The sequence below is a fragment of the Haliaeetus leucocephalus genome, unplaced genomic scaffold (genome assembly GCF_000737465.1).
Source record: "Haliaeetus leucocephalus isolate CR32 unplaced genomic scaffold, Haliaeetus_leucocephalus-4.0 Scaffold0, whole genome shotgun sequence".
Lineage (NCBI taxonomy): Eukaryota > Metazoa > Chordata > Aves > Accipitriformes > Accipitridae > Haliaeetus > Haliaeetus leucocephalus.
The window spans coordinates 24,002,704-24,025,728 of NW_010972436.1; the positions used below are offsets into that span (position 1 = coordinate 24,002,704).

General features: G+C 40.0%; 1 protein-coding gene across 2 annotated transcripts in view; it reads right to left on the bottom strand.

Annotated features, from left to right (window-relative positions):
* Positions 1–22,114, bottom strand: part of SCN5A (sodium channel, voltage-gated, type V, alpha subunit) — a 174,672-nt gene extending 152,558 nt beyond the window's left edge. For both annotated transcript variants that reach the window (XM_010561013.1, XM_010561020.1), the window contains exons 1-5: positions 21,848–22,114; positions 20,013–20,131; positions 14,548–14,637; positions 11,011–11,139; positions 6,117–6,208 (exon numbers count right to left, since the gene is read on the bottom strand). In XM_010561013.1, coding sequence (XP_010559315.1) covers positions 6,117–6,208; positions 11,011–11,139; positions 14,548–14,637; positions 20,013–20,131; positions 21,848–22,114 — 697 coding nt within the window. The remainder of the gene's footprint in view (positions 1–6,116; positions 6,209–11,010; positions 11,140–14,547; positions 14,638–20,012; positions 20,132–21,847) is intronic.
* Between the last annotated feature and the right edge of the window lie 911 nt (positions 22,115–23,025).

Genomic DNA, 23,025 nt, shown 5'->3' on the forward strand with positions numbered 1-23,025 from the left:
GCACTAGAATATTTTTTTATTTTATCTAATATTGTGAAATGTTTTCAATGATTCTCCTCACTGCCTGTCCTTTGAATGCACGGATGTTTCTTCACTGAAACTGGTGAAACTTGGGAAGTCCAAATGCAAACTGAGTCTTAAGAAAGGGAAAAAAGCCAAACCACAAATTCTTTTACTGCAGTACCCTCTGTGAAATCCCTGCAGCATATTTATTTGCTCATAATACAAATACAAGCTTGGAGCCTGTATTAGTATCATCTAAGTACACTAATTAATCTTACTCACATGGGCAAGTACAATGGGAGTCCTAACGTGAATAGGGATAATATTAGGAAACAAGACCTACAAAATCCTAATCACCAGTAAAGACTATCTGTTTTCAAAATCAGGCCCCAGTAATGTTGATTTCAAGGTCATTTCATGAAACATGTTTTTCTCAGTTTACTTACTGGGGTTTTAAATAGAATAGTAATCCTATACTATTAGTTTTACAAGTTCATTCCTTGCAGGTATCAAATAATTTCTTTATGAGAGGGCTTTCTGCTTTACTTTCTTTTCCTTTTTGTGTTTTAATAGCATACAGGCTTCTGAACAGTTTAAGAAAAGAATGCTTTAGTAATACAATTGCTCTAATTAAAGACCATTCAAAAATAACTTGTACTCTGCCTCCTGGACCTTTGTTAAAACTTTCCAGGAAAACCATTTGGAGAGTGGTATACTTACAGTCTAGCTGTTTTTTCACACCCGTTAAAAACAAAATTTGCCCAAAAAAATGAAGTAGCATCCGTTAAGTTGCTTGGCACAACTCACTGCTAAGCAAAGTGTTTAAATCACCATTCGTTTAAACTTCTTGTGCCTCATAAATGGAAGGGTTGAGGGGAAATAAGGACACCCAGAACTTCTTGCAGGTGCCCTGTATTTCTCTGAATCAATCCCATGTTTTGTAAATGCAATGCTTGATGTATTCAAATTTAGAGCACTGTTAAATCTTCTAGATAAATAATCCTCCTTTGAAATAGTGCCAATGAGAGCACTGCAATATAGCTTAATAGAAGATACTATTTATGGGGCATTAAAGGCATTTACTTAATTCTTGCAAGTCAAACATCAAACCAGGCGGCATGCACAGAAAAACTGAGGATCTGATCCAAAGCTGAGTAACATCTACACCCGTTAATGACAATGGGTCTATAGATTACTCCCTATGGAATAATCGATACAGGCTTTTCCTGAATCACTGAATTCTTTCCACAATTCTGGGCCAAATCCTGCTTGCATGACATGAAAAATGCCATGAGATCCAAAATCAGTGGAATGAGGGCTGTACAGGCAGCCTGACATCTGCAGAAAGCAAGAAGGATTTGGCCCAAACATTCCTGTTAACGCAGGTAGAAATTACCACATTCAGAGGTTAATCAAATAATCAGCTTTCAAATGCAAATCAGAAACCATAGAAAATGCAAGCAACACCAAACAATGAGAAATGGCAAGATCCCACAAAACCATCCATTCCTTCTACAAGATGTGAGAAAGTATTAGCGTAATTCAGTATGACATCCATACCAGATGTTGGCAATCACCTACAGAACATTAGGCACTATCATGCACAGTCTGGAAACAAGCAGGGAGAAAAAAGCAAAAACGAAAAAAAGAGAGTGTGACTTGCACCATGATTGTCCTCACCTAGCCTAATCCTTCTCCTGAGGATATGCACGTGTCCTGTAAATGTCTGCATGAGCCATGTGCATATAGGGAGAGAAGAGTTCATTCTTGATGAACGTATTTTGTCACTAGCCACTGAGACGTGGGGCAGCATAGAGTTTAAGAGCATGTTGGCAAACCAGAATGGTTGTCAGCATTCCTGTAGACCATCTTTGCATGGAAATGTGACTGTCAGGCCAGTCTCCAAGGAAAACACAAATATGTCATGTATTTTTCACCTCTGGGATAGTTACTTCTTGAGTTGAGTGATTTAGCCACTGGAAGGATGACATTTATCTCTCTGCAGGAGGACTTGAGACTGAAGCAGGGAACTAGGGTCACTGTCCTCCACACAGTCTTAATTCTTGTGCTCCCAGCTCTTTTCTGGCTATCAGTAAAGCACTGGATAACATTCACAGCACTATTTATAGCCTTTAGACTCACACTAACTTAAACAGGAGCTGGATCAGGCCCCAAAGTGCCTTGGCCCAATTTTCTATGAGGTCACCTTTCACCGGTATCCTGTCATTTCATGTGAGATGTCCGTGATGTACACGCCTGTTCCAGAAAGAGCAGTGGAGCTTCTCTAGATACAGGCACTTTACAAAATCCTGGTGATGACGATGGCCTGTATTTTGCAGGCTTTTGATGGGGAGGCATACAAGGGTGTATCTCAATATTACCTCAATTAGTAGTCATCAAAAACATTGGTGATTTCCATGCAGATAAACTATGATTCGAGACCCTCTGTTGTCATGGGAAGGGTTCCTATTGAGCACACTGGGCCTTGGATACGCTGGTAATGGGAGACAAATGAGTGACTTCAGTGGATTGTTCTGTTGCTGACCACGGTTCCCATCTAGATTGAAAACGAACGAATCCAGTTGCCATGGCAATGTGCAAGACGCTAATTAATACAGAAAATCACTGAGAGTTGAAGGTTTTATGCTCTCATAGAGAAAATGTTACCTATTTCTAAGCACCTGAATATAAGGTGTTATTTGAAGAAATTAAATACTTTTTTCTTTTAATGAGTATAGATAGACAGATATGCAGCTACTGTACAAAGCTTGCTTTCTCTTGATATCACGGGCAACTGGAAAACAAAAAGAAATGGGTGTGCTTAGCACAAAAAAGGGAAAATTGAGGAGATCCATAAAGGTCCTCTGGCATGTTAAGGGCTGCCACAGAGGGTAAGGCACTGACCTGATGTCCTACACACTGGCTGTCGAGTTAAAAATAAAGAGCTGGTAATGCACCAAGAAAGAGCGAGGCTGGATGGGGGTCTGGATTCAGAGACAGGACCTGCAGGTGATCCGTGGTCCTGGGGAGCAGGAGATACCAGCATAGTGGCAACCAAAGTGAGCCCCAGAGCTCCAGTGAGCAGGAAGTACAGGGCTTGCTGGTAGATGCTAATATTTGTGTTGCTGAATGTGGATCTGAACCCATCTTCCCCGGGAAAAATCTTCTAATGGTGAAAGCAATGAGGTGCTGGAACAGACTTCTTGGGAAGATGGTGTGAGACCTCCACCTTTGAAGGATTGTTAGAACAAGTCAGGCAATAAATATCGTGCCAAGCCTGAGCTGTACTGAATGCAGCCTTAGGCCAGGGGAATGGACTCTGGGAGTTTAGGAGATCTTCTGGAGCCCTGCGAGTCCCTGTCCCCTAAACGTCCCTGTGCCTGCTTGCGCACTTAGAGCCAGGCATTGAAGGTAGGTGAGATTTTTAAAAGCACTAATTGTTAGCTTTACTGACTCCCTCTGGAGTCAATAGTGAAACTCATTGATTTCAAGTGAAGCAGAATGCCTTTGAAAACCAGCCTCTAAGTGCTTTGCTGGACAGAAGCCTTACACCACGGAGGACTTGGCCCGTTACTTTCGGTAAGCAATTTCACTGAGCATGCTGAGGCCAAGTATGTTTGTGCAAATATAACTACCTGATGGAAAAGTGTGATCAATTTTATTGAGGAAAAGCTTAGATATTTGCAAAGGAGAATACCTCTCAGTGTTCTTCACCTAAGATGTAAAAGAGGAAGCAAAAATGACGACTGCCTTCTCTCTCTAGCAGCTGAACCCCAAAATCTCGTGGAAGATATTAGTGTTCATCATCTTTTCATTTTTAAGCCTATTGGGGAAAAATATTTCATCTCAGCATAAGCCTGTGTTGTCATTAAAAACTCAGACTGATCTCCAAATAAACCACAGCATCACGCCCAATATTTCTTCTAAAATATACTTGCCTAACTGAGAAATGAACCACCTCCTCTGAAATTATCTGCTAACATTAAAAAGAAACCTTAGCTGTGCTTTACAGGCAGCTAGGTGTTCCCTGGTAATTTGTAACCCTCCACATGTGTAATTTAAACATACTCAGGGCACAGGTAATCTTGACAATAAAATCTAAGGCCAGAGATTCTATTAGCATATCTTCATGCAGTTATGTCAGCAAATAATTTAGTTACTAGTACCTAAAAATGCAGTTATCAAAAACCTAATCAAATAGTCAGTCAGAAAGAAAAAAAGAGAATGTGAGTTATTATGTATTACTCTAATAAATAAGACTCTTCATCTTTTTTTCTTTTTCTCTTAACCAACAAATGGAACAACTCGGTGTTTAATGTCACTGAAGGGCTTTGATATATTTTTAAGTAAAGTTCTTCTGAATCTCAGTACTCCTTTTTTTCCACTAAAAACCCAGCCAAAATTTATCATTTGATGTAAAACAAGCTCTAGCTCTAACCCTGATATAGGGCAGCAGAAAATTGTTATATATATAACGCAGCAAAATTGACAGGCTCTGCTCTGAAGAGGCTCAAGCTTGAGACAAGATGGAAAGTGAAAGGTGTCCCCTGGAGATGACTGTCCCTCCAAGTTAGTCTTCAAATTGCTGGCAAAGGAAACTAGGAAATTCCAGTTTTCTTTCTGATTAGCCACTACTATCCCACATGATCTGTCAAACCGTGCTCAACTTTCTGCTTCCCAAGGAAAAAAAAAATCCTTTCTCAGTGGAAATCCAATTAGAGAAAACTTAAAAAAAACCCTCTCTGCTAATAGATTATTCTTTTTAAACTTAAAACCAAAACCTGACGGGAACTGATTTCAGGTAATACCAGACCTAATGAATTATCATCTTAAAGTATTCTTTAAAAGCTATATTTTGACATACACTTTCAACGAAAAGTACCTTGCTCTTTCCGTAATTCCACTGACTTTCATTACTTTAATGTTGGAGAGAGGGAGTAAGCCCTAGACTCAGATATATATGTTTTCTTAACACCCCAATTCCAGAATTCCCATTTCTAGCTTATACTCCATGTGAGTGCTAGTGATAGTTGTAATACACGTCCCTATAAGTTTACACCACAGAATTTGATCAGATTTCTATTACAGTGTAGATGTGCATAATATAATGGGTGGAAAAGCCTTTCTAACCTTAAAGAGCTGTGCGTGAGAATCTGAGCAGTTGTCTCGATGTTTTGAATATTTTTGACATGTAATTGCCAACATCTGTTCAGGATTATCACCGAAAGGATCTACCATGCATGGGTTTTGCTATCTTCTCTACCTTGTCATGCAGGTTGGCGATGTTAAACACTGAGGCTGAATGAGACCTGTCCATAGATAATGCTTGGCAAGAAAGTATTCTCATATGGTTAGTCCTTGGTGGACTCATCTCTGTATAAATTACTTAATAGTAAATATTATTCATTATTTTAAGAAATAGTAATAGATTAGATAAAAAGCTATGAAAAAAAGAGCTTCTTTCATTACCAGATCTGTAGTAATTTTTTTTTTTGGGGGGGGGAATCATATCCTTGAAAATGTGAGAAGATGTGAGTTGATGAAATGCTGAACCTACCAAAATCAACGATGAAACGTTTTCTGATCTCTTCAGGGTCCGAAATTTAAACAGTGTTTCTATCACATGCAAATGGATAAACACCATGACAAATTAGGCTATCTATGCCTGCAGTCTTGAAACCTCAGCTCATAGCACAGATTTAGATTCCTCTATCGATGCGCTCTTAAACACGAATATGCATTTTGAGGTCATTAAACTTCCATTTTTAAAAATCAATATCCGAAGACTTTAAAACAGTTTCATTGCCATTTTCCTATGGTTCATGAATGAGTACTTTATGTATGTGATTCACGAGCCACCGCATACCGCCGTTCTTACAGCAGCACTCGTCTTAGTGAGGTCTGTAATTTTGGAGGCACTCTAATTCCTTCTGCCCACAAAAACAGTATTGGAAAAACATATGAAAAATGTATTCTATTGACAGGTCACATTCCCTACATTCCTCCATTTCCTGAACAATATCTATGGTTAAGTCATTTGTAATTACTGTGTTTACTACTGGAAATGGCATGTAGGCTTTAACTGCAGCCGGAGTGTTTAACCTGATTTTCACCTGAAATGACTGAGATTGTTTTCAGCGCCCGCAGTACTCTGAACGTTCGTAAGGCTGAGACATTGCCCAGGTCCACAAATTCAGTTATGTATCTGTAACAAGGGAAAGTCACACACAGACAATGACAAAACACCAGCAAAAAAACAACAGTCAAAGGGACAAAGAGAGACAGAGAAAGAATCACTTGTAGCTGAGAGCCAAAACGTAAGGATCAGGGCTTCTTACCTGGGATTACTGAAATAGTTTTTAAAGCTCTCAAAACCCTGAAAGTCCGAAGAGGTGAAACACTGCCTACATTCACAAATTCTCCTACATACCTGTAGAATTAAGTCACAGTTATTTGGAATTATACAATAGAGTATGAGACTTGTCTGAATGAAGAATGCATTCATACACAACGGGAGCGAACGCAGCCGAATGAGAGGTGCATCCACTTTTCAAGCTGTTCTTTGATGCCATTTGTCCCAGGTTTTTCATAGTACACATTATTTCAAATGTTTCTTGAACTATTCAACTTATCTAATAGGCATCAATTTATAAAACTACTGGGTGAACTTTGTTATCGTGCTGTTCAGCAATAAATACTTTACAGATTTTACCATCATGTAGTTTAACAAAAAATTCTTCACATTATAGGAAACATTAAGAGTTACTTTGCTGCTCTTAAAAAAAATAAAAGCTTCAAATACCCAAGTAATTTTCACATAATAGCTTCTGTAAACTACATATAGGACAACATTGGAAAATATCAGCGCAAATGTTTCTACTGGGTTATTTATTCTAAGATGCTGTACTCCGTGGTAAAGCAGATGTTGGTTTCAAGGGATGCTTAACATTTTATTTTGTTTTGAACATCAAATCCATTCCCTTTGGCTGCAGGAAGATGGATTTTGAATGAATATAATTGCAATCCTACTAAAAACTATTTAGGATTAAAATACCAATCCCAGCTCTTCACTGACATGCCTATTTTGGTCATCATGGAGACCCATGCCACATCTGAGCTAAATGCTCCCAGGAAGGTCAGTTATGGAATGAGTTTGGCTTTATCAGTGTTGTACAAAATTACTTCCTCCAAGTCGGTATACAGTAAAAGCATAGTCACCACTGTTTCTTCTGAACAAAAGAGCTCTTGGACCCTTTAATTTCACTATTAAACTTCTATTAAATTTCATTAACATATTCTACTTCTTTGAGGTATTTGTTTTTACACGTTAAGGAAAAAACTCACCTGGTTATTTTACAAAGCCTGCTTAAGTGGGCTTTGTGCAAAGGCCTCTGGGGGGGACAAAGCATCCTCTCCATATCTACTAATCCAGATTATAGCCTGGAAAAGCAATATTGCTTCTCCTCTTCATAATCTCATAGGGGAGTCTGGGCAAAGATTTACCTGTTTCCTCCCCAGGTTTACCCAGTGCTTCTCTCCCAAACTATTCTGCAGCATGCAAGTGTAGAAAAAAAATGATTTTGGGAGAAGCAATAGCATGGGCATATGCTTTTGCTGACCAGAGATTTGTAAAAACACATTACTAATATGTGAACAAGCATATGAAACAAATCCTGCTGCTGCTTGTTCACAATCTTTAATTAAGATTTATTTTGGCTGTTTCTTGGGTGAAATTGCAGCAGACTGGTTCATCCCTATTGGGGAGCGAGAAGCAACTGGAATTCCCATCCGGAATTTTCCTGCTAGCCAGGGAATTGCTTATTGTGTTTAAGCTTTTGGCAGGGCACTTTCCAACCCTGAGTTAGAGCTGCCTCTCCCTTGCCTGTCCTGGAAAGTACTCGCTTGTCTGGGAAAGACTGATCGAAACAGGGGCAGTTTCAGAAGTTCCCCAGAACCCATCCATGGCCCCACAGAGGGTCCCAAGCCATGGCTGTGTCTGCTGGCACAGGGTGGGAGGAAAGCCCTGGAGACCTGTGGCACATCTTACTCTCTAGTGAGCTATTTAAAACTACTCTCTGTGACCCAGCCTGTGCCGTTTCTGCCCGAAAGAGGACGTAAGAAGATATTATGCAATAACTCTAAAGCAAGGGATGGTCTTTCCATTGTAACACCCATCAGTGAAAGAATCAGATTTTCTATTAGCTCAAAACCCTCAGTTCATCTAAATCTCATGGCCCTCTTATTTTGAACCCTCATGCCATCTTTGTTTCCAGATACAGAAATACCTCTAGCATCACGCTGGCTATAAGCAAAGACAACACCAGGGTTACCTGCGTGATCAATCTTACTTTAAATTACTTGCAAATTGGATTTATATGAAGGATAAATCATATCAGAGTCCATTATCCAACACTCTGTACTATCTGCTGCTTGCATACTTGGGAAGGAGGTTTCATTGTACATATGAAGATCATATTGCAGTTCACTTTTAACTCTCTCACTGCTGCCTATAGACTCAATAAAACACTTTTCTATTTCTTTTGTCTTCCAGAATTCCAATACTTTTTTTTTCCTATTTAAAAAATTGTTAGTATAATATGCCTTAAAGTAAGAAACAATAGGAACGGGTGCCAGTTCTGAAGAGCACAGCCACTGCTATAATTTGATGTTTAGAAGCTTGATTTTTCACAGTTGCTGGCCCCCCTCTTTTAAGGATCTTCTAACTAAGAGATGAAATACCACTCGGAAAGAAAATTGAAATGTAACTAGGAAAGAAAGCACAGACACCCAAGCTTCTCATTAAATAAGCCTTAAGGAAGTTTTCATGAATCCTTGGGCTGGAGCACTGAGTGGCCATTCAAGTCTAGAAGTAGAAAAGAAAAAAGACGTGTAAGCCCACAACCTCTGGGCACCAAATCCTGGTTCCTACCAGCAGGGAGGGAATTGCACCTCAAGGTCTGTGCAAACCTTCACATCTTTCCAGCTCCCTAAGCCCAAAACACCCAGAGATGATGTGGACAGACTTTAAGGGATATCCAGACCTGACTGTTCAGACTTGCGTTTCAGTGCCAGTAAATGAGATGAGAACCAGAGGAGTTCTTCAGAGCCGGGGGTGATGCCCCAACCTCCGCCTGAGCTGAGAAGATGAGGTGGAGCAGATGCATTGCCAAGGCTGTGAGTCCTCTTGCCCTTTTCTCTGCTCCTTTCTGCCTCACTCTCAAAAACCTCCTTCCTTGTAGAATAGAGGGAACCCATGCACAGAAACTCTCCATGTTGTGCTGAATTCAGAGACCTGCAAATAAACTCGTGTCGTAAGTCACAAAGAGATGAACTCTCGTACCCTGCTTTTACCACCTGCCTGATGGACAGGAGAGCAGGCGGGTGACGCTTGTCGTTCTGTCCTGCCTCTAAATGTTGCAGGAGAATTGCACTTAGCACCACTTGAGGAAAAGTTTATCTGAGAAAAATACCTAATATGTGCTGACCTCTAAAAGCTCCTCCCCATCTGCGTTGCATTTTTTTAAAAAAGCTTATCACGACGGCCAGATGTCAGTTCAGCCAAATCCATAGGAATGCAGTAACAGATACCAGGATCTGGCCTAGGGCTGGCTTTGATCCAAAGCCTACTAAAATAAATGGGAGTCTTCCGGATGAAGTCCACGTAGGTTTTACACATCTTCATGCTGTTCTGCTAAATGCTGCTGAGGATCACAGAATCATAGAAACATCAAATCTCAAGTTGGAAGGCATCCACAAGGATCATCAAGTCCAAATCTCTGCTCCTTGCAGGACTACCTAAAACCAAACCATACAACTAAGAGCATCGTCCAGATGCTCCTTGGATATTGGCCCTGATCTCTGCACCCTACCAGAGTTGTGCTATCAACTGCAGTGGCCCTCATTGGTGTTTGAACTAAGTTTGGTTGAATATTTTTTCCCAGCTTTGGTTCCATTCAAATATCACAGGCCCAGGAGTTCAGCTCAAATGTCAGTGCTAACAGGCTTGCATCTCACATAACGCTGTGAATTATGAGGTTTAAAGATGGCAATGAGAACTAAACTAAAACCAGAACAGAATATAGGTCTCATTAAGCAGAAAATACAGGGAGATCAGCTGAAATCCTTCTACGATTAAGAAATGGGGCCTTTCAGGGCATCTCTACTAGCTTCCACTTCAAGATGACATGTGCTCTTTGCGTGCTTTTCTCTCCTCTTTGACTGTGAAGAAAAATCTGGATTTCTAGCTCAGCTGCAGATACCGATGGTGTCAGACATCTGCCTTTGGCCACAGCTTGGGCTGACCCTGTGTCCGCTGCGAGCGTTGGCTGACTGTTCCCCTACCCCCATGTATTTTTAGCTGTCTAGATGCCACAAATCCATCAGCTCCTTCAACGCACCAGAACCCCACGTGTCCTGAGTGAACTCTAATAATCTAGGTAGAAGTATGCAGCTGAAGGGGAATATCATATTGGGGGAAAAGTTTCTATTCCCAAGCTATATAACAAGTTTCAGAGGCCTTTAATTTAATTCTCTATTGTAGTAAAATAGTAATTACTTTCAGGGCGAAGAAGGTTTGTGAAGTTAAGAATGCAAAAACAGCTTTGGTGGTGTTATGGATAGATAGAGTATAAACAGGGATTTAAATACAAGGGTATTCAGTCACACTTATAACACTTTCTATACAGGGGTCTGAAGCTTCCCAAAACTACATTAGATAGGCAAGTATTAAAGTATTATTACAGATATTTTACAAACAGCTCTCTCTGTGGAGCACAGAGAGAGTAGATAATTTCTCCAAAATAGTCTAGTGAATTGAGAGAACAGAATTGAGAATCCCTCTGACTTCTTCCTCAGAAACCACTCAGGAAAAAAACCCTCCATCCTAATACACTTCAGCATTTTCTCATTTTCAGTACAACTTGAGTGGGAAAAAAAGAGAACAGCCAATTTTTTAAAAAGTTCTATTGCTTATCGCTGTCTTGAAAAATATAAGGGAGTGCTACTTACGCCATAACAATAACACTGAAATCCAGCCAGTTCCATGGATCTCGAAGGAAGGTGAATTCTGTCATGCAAAATCCTCTTGCCAATATTTTTATCAATGACTCAAAAGTGTAAATGCCAGTGAAAGTGTACCTGGGGAATAAAGTGGCCGAGATAAGCAAGAGCATTATAAGCAGTAGACGGCAGCAACGGCAGAGGCACACTCAACCCAGTCCTACTCACACGAGACACTCCTGCCCAAATCGTTGGGGCTGCTCATGTGAGTCACGGCTGCAGCACTGGGCTGTGCATGAGCAGCTTCACGTGTGGACCAAGGAACACGTAAGAAATGGGAAAGTGCTCACGACAGCCGCGGGATGAAGATAATTTTCACCAGAGGGTGTACCTGGATGAATACTCACTCATGGATACTACGCTGCTAAGCTGTGCTATGGGACTTTTGAAGCTCTGTCTGCCATCACCAGTGAAAGAGGAATGGATTATGCCACATTCCTTGTTGTTTCTCTAATTTGAATGAGGGTGGTTGTTCCATTCATACCTCTCATCTCTTCCTGCCCAGGACATTTTGAAGGGCAGTAGGTTAAAAAATGTCACCACTTGGTTTCATTAGCCAAAAAAAGTATTCTTCCTGCAACTTCCCTTGTGTTTCACTATCCATGGTAAATCACACCAGCCCTCAGAATTAAACAACAGACTGCCCTCACTGAAAAAGAGTAAACAACTCCCACCCTAATACTATATCTAGTAATTTTGACCTGCTTGACAGTAAAAGACACAAGGGTGGTTTTTTCCCATAATAAGATAAATTGTTTGTTACCAACAGCCTCTTGACTGTGATGAACTTGGTTAGAACATACATCTTACCTTTCGTAATAAAGATGGTACCTGTAATAAAATTTAGCAAATTCTCTGTGGAGGACAGTAATGTATCTGACTTATAACATTCACCCAGGGCTCTACCTACCATTAGAGACATACTTCAGGGCATACAACACCTCTTTTTTAATGTTTCTACCTGACACACCTAGCCCAGTGGGACTAGGTATTCTAGGCCATATCTTAATAAAAATAATAAAAGTTTAGTATCCACTAATGGCATTCCCTACCCCTTTTCTCCAAATGAAGATGCAGATGATACCAAAGCCTATTAAAAAACCCCCAAACACCTAAAATCCCATAAAACACAAATCTGGTAAGTCATGATGTTAGAGGCTTTTACTGGAAACACTGGCTTGAGTTTTCTCTTCAGTCCCTAAACATCAGTAGCTATAATCATGCCATCACACACAAAAAATTATAACAGTTGGGACTTCTGTTTAGTAAAAAAACAGGTGTAAGCAATTAAAGGTGGTAATATAAAGAACAACTTCATTATGTATAAAAAGGAAAGGTTTTCTCTTAGCTGTATTCTGCTGATCTGCAACTGGGCATACAGACAGATAGTGGCAAATCTCATGCCCTCCTGCCATCATGTCACACAGTAGAGCTAGTTACACATGTTATAAAAGCTCGGTATGCTTCATCTTAAAATGGAGATTAGCAGGACAGTTTTTGTGCAACAGTAGGCATTAAATGTTTCTTACATCTCCTCTTTGACCATACACCTAAGCATTATCTTGTATCCGACTTTTCATGGCTCCTATTTAGTTTTGCTCTGGTATTTCAAATATAGGTCACCCATGTGATAGTCTCTTTAAGCATGTGTATTCAGTAATACATGCAGAAAACACATGCAAAGAACTAAAAAAAATACTTAACGGTACATAAGCTCATTAAAATGATAAAGCACTTGTATTTATTCAGCATGTCAGATGGTTTAATTGATTGTATAATCATCATCTAATTCTAAATGGATGGGGCAAAGTCCTCCAGCAACTGAACAGCTTCTTTAACAACAGGAGTCAGGATTTTTAAAAAATTTTTAGTGGAAGGAAGTCGAATTGATTTCTTTTTCCAAAATGGTAAGGAAAATATTTTAAAGGACCATTATTTGCACGAGGTTAGTCTTGTATCCCCTGTGAGTCTCTGGAACAGCAGAACAAAACAGATTTAATGTGTCTTTTCCAAATCCAATATTGATCAATTTCAATTACAGTTCCTTGCGTTATTTTGCTCCTCAAAAGTACTTGCCTTGGATTTCATTCTATGCATTTGAGGAGGAAAAGCTGAGAGGTATGAAGGCACACAGGAGAAGAGGAGACATGGAAGATTTACTCCATGCTGCATGAGCCCATTTGCACTTCTGCTCTACGTTTCTTGCATGCCCTGCTTGGCACACTGATAACATCATCCACATTTTCCTGCTTACGGAAGATACAACAAGCACTTTGATATTTTCCTCCAGAATGTTCAAATTCCCAGCTGTAGACCCACTGACCAAATTTTGACTCACATGGATGAGTTGTCCATGTTTCAGCTGAATACATCATGGCTATGGTACTGTCTGACAGTTTTCAGTAGGAAAAGGACAACGTCAGGGGAAAAGGAAAGTCACAGATGTACTCGGGGGTACTAGACTATACAGAATACATGAAACAACCTGGGATTAGGATGTTATTGTGATCAAAGGAAATATTTGGTTCAGTGCTGTCTATAATTAGTAATTTATGGCCTAGAAGATGTGCCCTGCATGATTTTATGAAACCTAAAATAAGGGCATTTTATTGTCTTTCCTTACAGCCTTGAGTAGGCCAAACACCAGGCTATGGAGCAGCAGATGGCTGTGTTTATCATATGTCAGTCAAAAATAAAAAGTGTGTTCTGATTGGTTCAATGAGCCAAAATAATTGTTTAATGCACTGTAGGTTGATTAGCTTGTGCATCTGGTATCTGTTTCTAAGAAGAATATTTTAAAGCAACTTAAAGAAATGAAAGGGGCTTCCTGAAGGCCATTAGCCTCTTTTTAAATTAATTTAAGGAAAAAAAAAAAAATCCAACCAAAAAACCTTCAAGTGATATCTTTGCTATTTTTTTTTGAAGGTTTGACAAGCTAAAAAGACAGGAACCTCATAAAAGTGTTCCCAGACAATTTTATGCTTGCTCATAAAGTATGCCTACCAACGATTCCAGGGGAACACTTCTCATGATGCACTCAGTCCGAAAGAAACTTTTGCTTCCAATAAGTTTCAGTTTAAGGACAGCACTAAGTATGTCCAGGAAGTGTTTTCTGAAATAATTCAGCTTAAACTCCATCAGCCTATTCTAATGTGCCCAACCATCAAATCTCTTGCATGGGAACTGTGGAAGGCTGGCCAGTTTCAAATGGAGTTCTCCTCATATGTGATTTCATTCAGATGTAGCATAGCAGGTGCATTTAGCAGTAGGTATGAGCTTGGTAGACTAAAAATTGTTAGTTTACTTACTAAGGGAGGTTTCACAGGCAACAAACACCTGGAAAACACATTTTGTCAGCACAGATACTATGGTCAGTATTACTGGAAAGAAATTAGACAAAAGCAAACAAGATGAAAAGAATGTAACAAATGGAAGAGGAAGGAGGAGATAAGGACAGGGCAGCTGTAAACCAGAAAGGATACTTACTCAACATATTTATTCCATGACGGAGTCTCTGATTGTGCCATGAACACACAATTAGTTAAAATAGTGCACATAATAAACATACTGAACAATGTAAATAAGTGAATTAAGGAAAACAACGCATATGTTATAAGAATTCATAAATCTTTGTCCTTCACACAAGAGGTGACAGCTCACTCATAATTTGCAAGTTGCTTAAAAAGGACTAAAAACATTTGTTTGCAAGTGCATAAGGAAACAATTATATAAACATAGGAAAAATGAGGGAACCTCTTCTGCTTTTTTTTTCTTTGCCTACATCTTTTATACATACTTTATACAGTAAACAAATGTACTGACTCTGCAGTCCTCTGAAAATACAATACCCCAAATTTACAGCTGTGTTGGTCAGATAACAATGTGCATAGGTGCACAACTTTGTATGAAAAGAGGGATTAGTCTCATTTAAGTATCTACAGAAAAACCTGTGTCTGCAAATTCCCATTTTATTTTGCATCCTGAAACATTTCTCAGGCAGTAGGGCAAGTTATAAATCTGGTCTTTCTAATCTCTCTAATGGGCTTGAGGTCTCGCTTTCAGTATAAAGTTTCACCAAAAGCTAATATGAGTTTCAGAGCACTAATTTTAAGGCTTGGTCTGCAAACCCGCTTGGCAAATATGCAGTCTTGGTCTGCAAAGCTGACTGCCTCAGCTGAGGCACCAGTTTCCCTAATTGGAGGCTAAAACGAACCTCCCAAGTGTATAGTCCATGCACTTAGCTGCTAAGCTGAGGCCATAAATACAAAAAGGAGCACCCTAAATCAAATTCCTGAAATTGAAAACATAGTTCACTGAACTGCCCTCCTAAAAGCACGTGCCACTTTCTGTAAAAAAAATACAAAACATGATGGGATTCTTCTGCATAAATAATAGGTCCCATGCTACTGGAGAAAGTTTGACTAATGAGTTTAAGTGGACAGAAGAAAAGGCAAAGGAAAACAGCCTACAACTCAGTGAATAGGCTGGGACCCTTCCCAGCGAAGAATGGTAGCATCCAAATGTAAATGTCTTTTGTCTTCTTTAGGAAAAAAAATAAGTTGGGGGGTTTTTTTTCACCTCTTTACTAATTTCATTGGTGTTATTTTTGTTTGAGAATAGTGGTCAAAGAATATAATTTCAAACATATGTCCTGAAATGTTTGCATGAAAATTGTCCTTTCACAGAGCCAAAATCTCTGCTGAATACAGAGTGGAATGTTTTCCAATGGGCCACATAAGCAACTACTAGGTTAAATTGGTAGTAACCAACCTGCATATCCCCCAGCGCCATCGCAGAAAGCAGTAATTGAACTCAAAGGGACTGCTCATCTCACAAACATTTTCCACTTCTGGACCAACACCTCCTACTGAAGGACTGGGAAGGATATCTGATTTCCAGTCACATTTTCCCACGTCAGCTTGAGATAAGTTGTGTCCATCTGGTTAACACAATTAGGTTGTAAGCTGCAGCTAGCCTAGAAAACACTGGATTACTTTTTCAACTACAGTGAAATGCTATGAAATGCTATGTAAACAACAACAGTAAAACAGAGTGGTATCTTCAGGCCATGCCAAACAGATACTATACTCCAATTCCAAAGAAAGACATTCCTCTATAACCACCCATTTTAGGATCACTGGTCTGATTTATACATCCCTGTTTCCTTGTGTATAAGTTGAATCTAACAGCTTTCCCAGATGCTCACTTATAGGCAGGTGTCACTACTTTCTTATTCAAACACCGGAGACAATACACCAGAGAACACAGGTTGAAAATGTAAGGGGTCAGCTTTGGGACATCAAACACACTATGAATTCAAACTGAGTTTCATGACCAAGCTGAAAACTACAAAGAACATAAAAGAATGAAACATATCAGCTGGTTATGCACAGAAGTCAGAGACCTGTGTTAAAAGAAAAAAGAAAACAGAAACTCCTACAGAATTAAAATTAGCATTCTGACCTGAAAGCTAATGCAATTGTTTGCATTAGAAAAGGTCAGTGGTGATGATCTACTTAGAAAGGACAAAGTAAAGGAGATGAAATTGAGATAAGCTATATTAGCAGCATTGTCTGTTACCTGTCTTAGAACTGCTATTAATTCAAATTTTTGAAAGCCTACTGACCCATGAGTTGACATGGCTAATGCATCCAGAAGTATGGGTTGGACTCTGCTATGGACCACAAACCAAATAAACTAAACTACTCATCAGGATCCTTTCTGCAATAAATTAAACCTATTATTTCCAATGTGAAGTTATAGAATAGGCTTTGCGCAAACTGATTCTAAAAGTTATAAATTTTATCTTCTAGCACAAAGATATTGAGTCAAACACAGCATACTTCTGTTCTAGTCTTCATTATGATGGATAATTGTTAATTAGCAGACTGAATACTAGGGGCTCTTTAAGTGATCATTGCCAAATTACATATAATATGTGCAAGCAAAGGTTAGTCCCAATCAATAGTACATATAATTGGTGCTTCACAAGGTCTCATTTTCCCTTACGGAGGAAAGTGTGTAAAATCAGATGGGAGAAAAGTTGCAAGCAGAAAATAAGAACTAAGATTGGAAATTCTTTAAGAAGATTTTTTTTTTAATGGGCCAGTATCCATAATTCTAGCATCAAGGATGGTAATTTTGGCCAAAACCCCATTTTGGATCAGTGGCAAACTGAGAGCAACTATCTATAATAGCTAGAAAAACTAGGAATAGCAATTGCTATCTATTTTATACAGGGCAGCAAAGGGCTCGAAGAAACTAAGGACACCACAGAATGGTCCTTGGCTTGCAGGCAAAAAGAACTAAGAGGGGTCTTTTAAGCATAAGGCATCAATGAAGTGTTAGCAATGGTTTAATCTTATTAATAGGTGGACTTAGTAAATAAAGATGTTAATAATAGCTAATAACAATGCAGAAGGCAAAAAGTGTTCATTCAATGGGATGCAGACCTACACTCCCCATGTCCTCTGTGACAGGAACGGACCAGGACCTTGTTCGGGGCAGCAGCCTGGGCCATGGTCCTTTCATGAGGCCACCTAGACTCTGAAGAAGAAGTGAAATTACCTAGAAGAGGTTTAGGGATATGTTGTTAATTGAAGTAATTCACATTGCTAGGAGGCTGTGGATGTTATTTGCCCTTGGAAAGGTGTATTTTTGAATGCCTAGACTAATCAGGCTTGGCTGGATGAGCAGTGAACTTACAGGATCTATCCTGCCTGAAGTCTCACAGGAAGAACTCCATATACAGCTACTTAACCAAGAAATGTGACCCCCACAGCTTCTATATAGGACAATTTTACTCTGTCCTCTATTCTGTTCTACTGTTGGCCTTTACGGTACACTCAATGACTGGAAATGGAAATATGGCATCTACTAAGGAAGTTGCTTCAGACACTTACGTGACAGGGCACCATTTGTTAATGCTCTTTTTTGGCTTTTGCCCTGGGGAAAATAAAGATTGCTTGATTACACTCACGCAAGACAATAGATCTGGTTCCCAGATTCATGTCTGTGATATTATCTGCTTGAGTACTTGCCGATTCAGGCTCCTCTCTGCCTGGGATATTGACTGCCTGCTCAGCCAATTGGCCTTTGTGTTTCAGGTTGATGTGAAAGGTCTTCATCGACAGAAAACAAATCAGTGCCTAATGCAGGAACTTCACTGCTGTTTTGCTGGGACTGGAGCTGTTGCCTCCTGCCCGTGCTTGCCAAAGATTGAGCTGTTGGATTTCCTGACATTATCAATGCAAGGTGATAACTTGGGTCTTTCTGGCACTAAAATGCTCTTTGCATTGTGACCTTCCATTCCCCAGATTTTACACTCCTTATCTGACCATATGTCTGTTCCTGACATATCTTTCAAATTCACTCCTCTGTGGTCTTTATCTTTGGAAGTAATGTGCTCAGGATTTCTTGCATACTTATCTTTTGGCCGACTGCTACCAAGGGCATGTAGTTCCTGTGTATTACATGTACCTGTGACCTCTTGGCTTCACCAGTCAGTGTAGAAGAAAGTGAGCAGAAGACAGAACAGGCCTCCAAAGCTGGAGGCAATATTCACACATACGTGCTTTTTTCTAAGAAGCTCAATTTTCAGATTCTTCTCTTAGCCATACCTGTGCAAATTCATTGACCTCAATTAAGTCCAGCAAGTCTGTGCTGATGTAATTGTGCCTAATAAACACTGCTGGGCTCTGGGTATGCAGCAGCATGTGCAGCACTGCCTGCACGTATAACCTGGTCCATAAGGAAAACTTTTTGCAAAATTCTATGGTGTACTCTCAGAAACCATAATAATGTCTTGGCTGATATCACATATTCATTTTTGGATAGAATTATTGTAACTAGAAGCTTCACCTATTTTTCCTCTTGCTGGAATATCTATAGTCTCACTTTTTTTTTCTTTCTCACTGTATGGACAACCACTGGGAATCTGGTTTCTTTCTCTATTTTTTCCCCTGAAATCTGATAATAAACCAATGATTCTAAGATGCTACCTGCTTAGTATTTATTAGTTGTCTGTGCTGGATGTGAACATTGCAGATGAGGGATTTCCATCACTAAAACATCACACGATCATCACAGCAGCATGCGGAGTCTTTGAATTATCACCGCCAGGTCTCTCATGTGAACCGTAGAGAAAGCAAGCAACTCATGAACAAGGGTGTGTTTTTAGTAATGTTCACACAAAGCTGAACATTTGGGTCAGTTTGGTCTTCCAGAGAGATGTGACTATGTCAGAATATAATGTTTCTGTTGCTGTGTTAACAAAACAAGCCACAACCAACCGCTGCAATATATCTTGCATGACTTCAGAACTAGAACTAGGGGAAATCGGGCATCGCCCTTCCATCAAAAGGTCCAGCAGGCCAGCCTGTGCTTTCATTCCTAGCTGGATAACACATTGTAATAAACAAACTAAAAAAGCAACAGAACAATTTTTTAAATGTTCTGCTTCAGGAGAGAAAAAAAATCAGTTCTGAGGCAGTTCAAAATTAAATTGCATCTGCATATGGTGTCACAGAGTCTTATGGGAGAGGTTGCTTAAGTGCTCAGTAGCAAAACTCTCCATCAGTGTAGATGTCCCCAGGTGTATTCCAGCCTCCTGGTTCCCTTTCTTTCTAAGGTACTACACCCAGTTTCTTCCACTGACTCTTTGCTAAACATGATCAGGCCCTTCACACCTTTTAATCCTGAGTAAACTCACCAGACTCTCCAGTGCAGTTCACATTATCTGATGCTAGCAGTATAATATAGTCATTTTCATAGCTCACATAAGAATATAAAGTGAAACAACCCAAAAAATCAAATGCATTTCTTCTTGTGCAAGCAAATTCAACCAAAAGATTTAAAACAGCTTAATGAAATAAAATGGTTTCTGACTTCCATCCATCTGTGTTTAAAAACCATATAAAATACACAAGGAGGGAAATCAACAGAAAGGATATGAATGTACCAAAATTTTAATTGCTGCTCTTCTGATTGGATGGAAAGGACTAAGTATATACAAGGCAGGAGTGGCACTAAATCGAAAGATTGTCTTCCCTTTGTTCAGTACTATAAATGTCTGGAAAAAAAAAAAAAGAAAATGAGAACATTCAGTATTTGCATTTATGCTTTTCTTTTCCCAGCCCATGTCCCACTGGGAATCTCCTGCCACTATTCCATACATCTTCCCCACTCCCTCCCAAGACCCCCAAATTTCTTTTCACTCAGTGAAGAGTTTTATCCAAGACCCTCCCAGCAGAGCTGTTGCCTCTCTTATTGCAATTTCCCAACTATATTTTCTTGTTTCACTCCTTACAGTGTCCTGTGCCATCATCTCCATCACGGGGCTGGGAAGAGAGCGGAATCACCTTTAAAAATAAAAAATGACCTGGAGACTAAAATGTGGTGGAGGGACTTTTATGATGCTCTTCTTCCCAGGTGCCAGGAACCTTACTATGTTGTTACTCCATCTTCTCTACCTTGAGCACTTTATTGCTCTCAGTCGATGTTTTTTGTCTCACCAAGTAGGAAGCTGCATGAGGCACAACTCCACAGCAGAATCTGACCTTGGCACTGAAGCACTGTCATTGTACTCGGGTTAATACGGGCGGAGGAAACCAATACTCTGAGTTATCTTAAATCCAAAGCAAAGGTGAATTGGATGCTGGCCCAATTTACAGAGCTCTGAAGATGCCCCACCATGCACAGAGGAACTAATATTCACTCAGAGACAGGATCAGGACACCCAATAGATAAACTCTAAGCAACTCACCCACCTTGAGTCTAAGACCTTCATGACACTAAAATTGCAAATCTATATCCTGCTGCTTGTGCCTGGGGATAGCAGGCAAATTAAAAGGTAAATTAATTCTGGCTCTTCCAGGTAAGTAATCTATTTGTCTTTATCCGTTTAACTTAGTTCTTGCACCTGTTTCTACACTGTTTGAATGGAAGTAGCATCGTGGTCATATTAATTAATTGTTTACAGGAAATCGCATAGCCCAAAATCAGGAACATCAGTACCTGAAAGAACTGGAAGCTGCCTAAAAATACACCATGCTTCCAAGCATAATATTGTCCTCTGTTTTGCGAAACATTTGGAAAGCGGAATGAACTGTAGTAAGCAACCAGCCCAGCTCTGCTGTCAACAGTCTTTTGACAGAAGCTGTTTGCACTGTTGTGGCTTTGGTCCAGCCTACACGTGATTCCTCATCAGGTGATTCTCGCTTTGGGATGAAGCTTACCCTTCTGCAAAATGCCAGCATTGCACATGCTACTCACATTTCCCTTCAGCTTTATTTTGGTCAACTTAAATGGAGTTGAGCTATCCCTCAGCAGGAAAAGAACCGCTGCTCTCCAGGAACGGTTGTGGAGGTGCCTCCTGCTCTTGTGCAGAGTGCTAGCACAAGACTCAAGTCACCCAGAAGCCCTTAACATTAAGGGGTTTAAGTGATAAACAGACCCGTGAAGAGTCAAGGCTCATGCAGAAGGCAAGATAGGGTAGATAAAAACCTCTGGCTTAATTTAACTCAGCTACTGCTCTGCTCTTTTCAGACACCGTATATTCGTACTCAGAGTTATCTGAAAACACCCAAGTTTTAATTATGCTTTTTATCCCTCTTTGCCCTCCCGCTTAGATGTTTTCTGGGAGCCCTACTCATGCTGAAACTCTGATCCTTAATGTGGAAAAAAATATTTTTACTGGCTGTAGAAAGATCAAAACAAGAGGCCTCAAAACAGAGAGTGTTTATGCTTTAGCAAAAGCGAAGAAGCAGGACGGCTGGCTGGTGCTCACCTTACGATCATTGTAGAAAGGGTCAAGGTCCTCCAATGGCTCCCCAATGAGATCTGGAGGAACAGTCCCATAGATATCGGGCAGCTTCTTGCAAGCTTGCAAATCAAACTGAGGCTGAGGTTTCTCTTCTTCGCCCAGCTGCTCTCTGTATTCCTGCTTGGCATTCCTTGCAAGCTTCTCCGCAATTCGTTTCTCAATAGCAGCCAAGGATTCAGGCGTGAACCGGTGGAAGCTGTTAGTACCCGGTGGTAACAAGAAGTCAGCCATCTTTTCATCCTGCTTTGTCTTTACTGGTCTTTACTCCTAGTAGTGGAAACAGCTGAAACAAAAAGTACCAAAAGTTAGTGACAGGAGCAAAGCAAGAAGAACAAAGCCATGGGAATGAAAAATAACACAAATAACTTGTAGGCTATCTATTACCAGGAAACGCTTCATCTATTTTTATGTGGTTAGTAGAACATCAAGAAAAAAAAGAAATGACTGAAACTGTAATTTCAATTAGGGATCACCCTTGATCAGAGCTAAAAGACTTTGTAGATAGACCATGGAGTGTTCTTAAGTTTTTCTGTCACTTGGGATCCTAAATGCAAACTAAGGAGTAACTTAGATTCATACAAGCTTAAGTTTCATTGAAAGTCACAGGGATTTGGATTCCTAACTCATTTTTGAAAATGCAGCTCTGGGAGTGGATGAACACTGTGCCTAAGATGACTGCAGGGCAGATTTAAATCAGCCGATCTCCGGCCACATGATGCAAACTCTAAAAATGCCCCAGCTGTTCTATTCCAAATTTAAAGAGTGAAGGGTCAAGTTCCGATTCTTAAATCACATAGAAATTCTTCATAATCTCTGTCTTAGGCTTCTGCAAAATAATTTCGTTTTCCTTTGGGATAGGAAATACCATCTTCAAGATATCTGTCAAGACTTTTGAGCATTTTCTTCTTCTCCACACCCTACAATCTGAAGGATGTTGGAAGCCCAAATGTGCCTGGCAAAGCCCTGAGACCTTCATGAGAGCACTCGAAGCTTCTGAGATGCTGAATAGCCGCTGCTGCCAGTTCATCACATCTGAAAGCCAGGCTCCTTCCATCCAATGCCAGTTTGAACATCTAACCCAAACCTGTGAGCTTTGACCATCTAGGGTTGATGGTGCTTCACTGTTAACACTTCCAATCCCC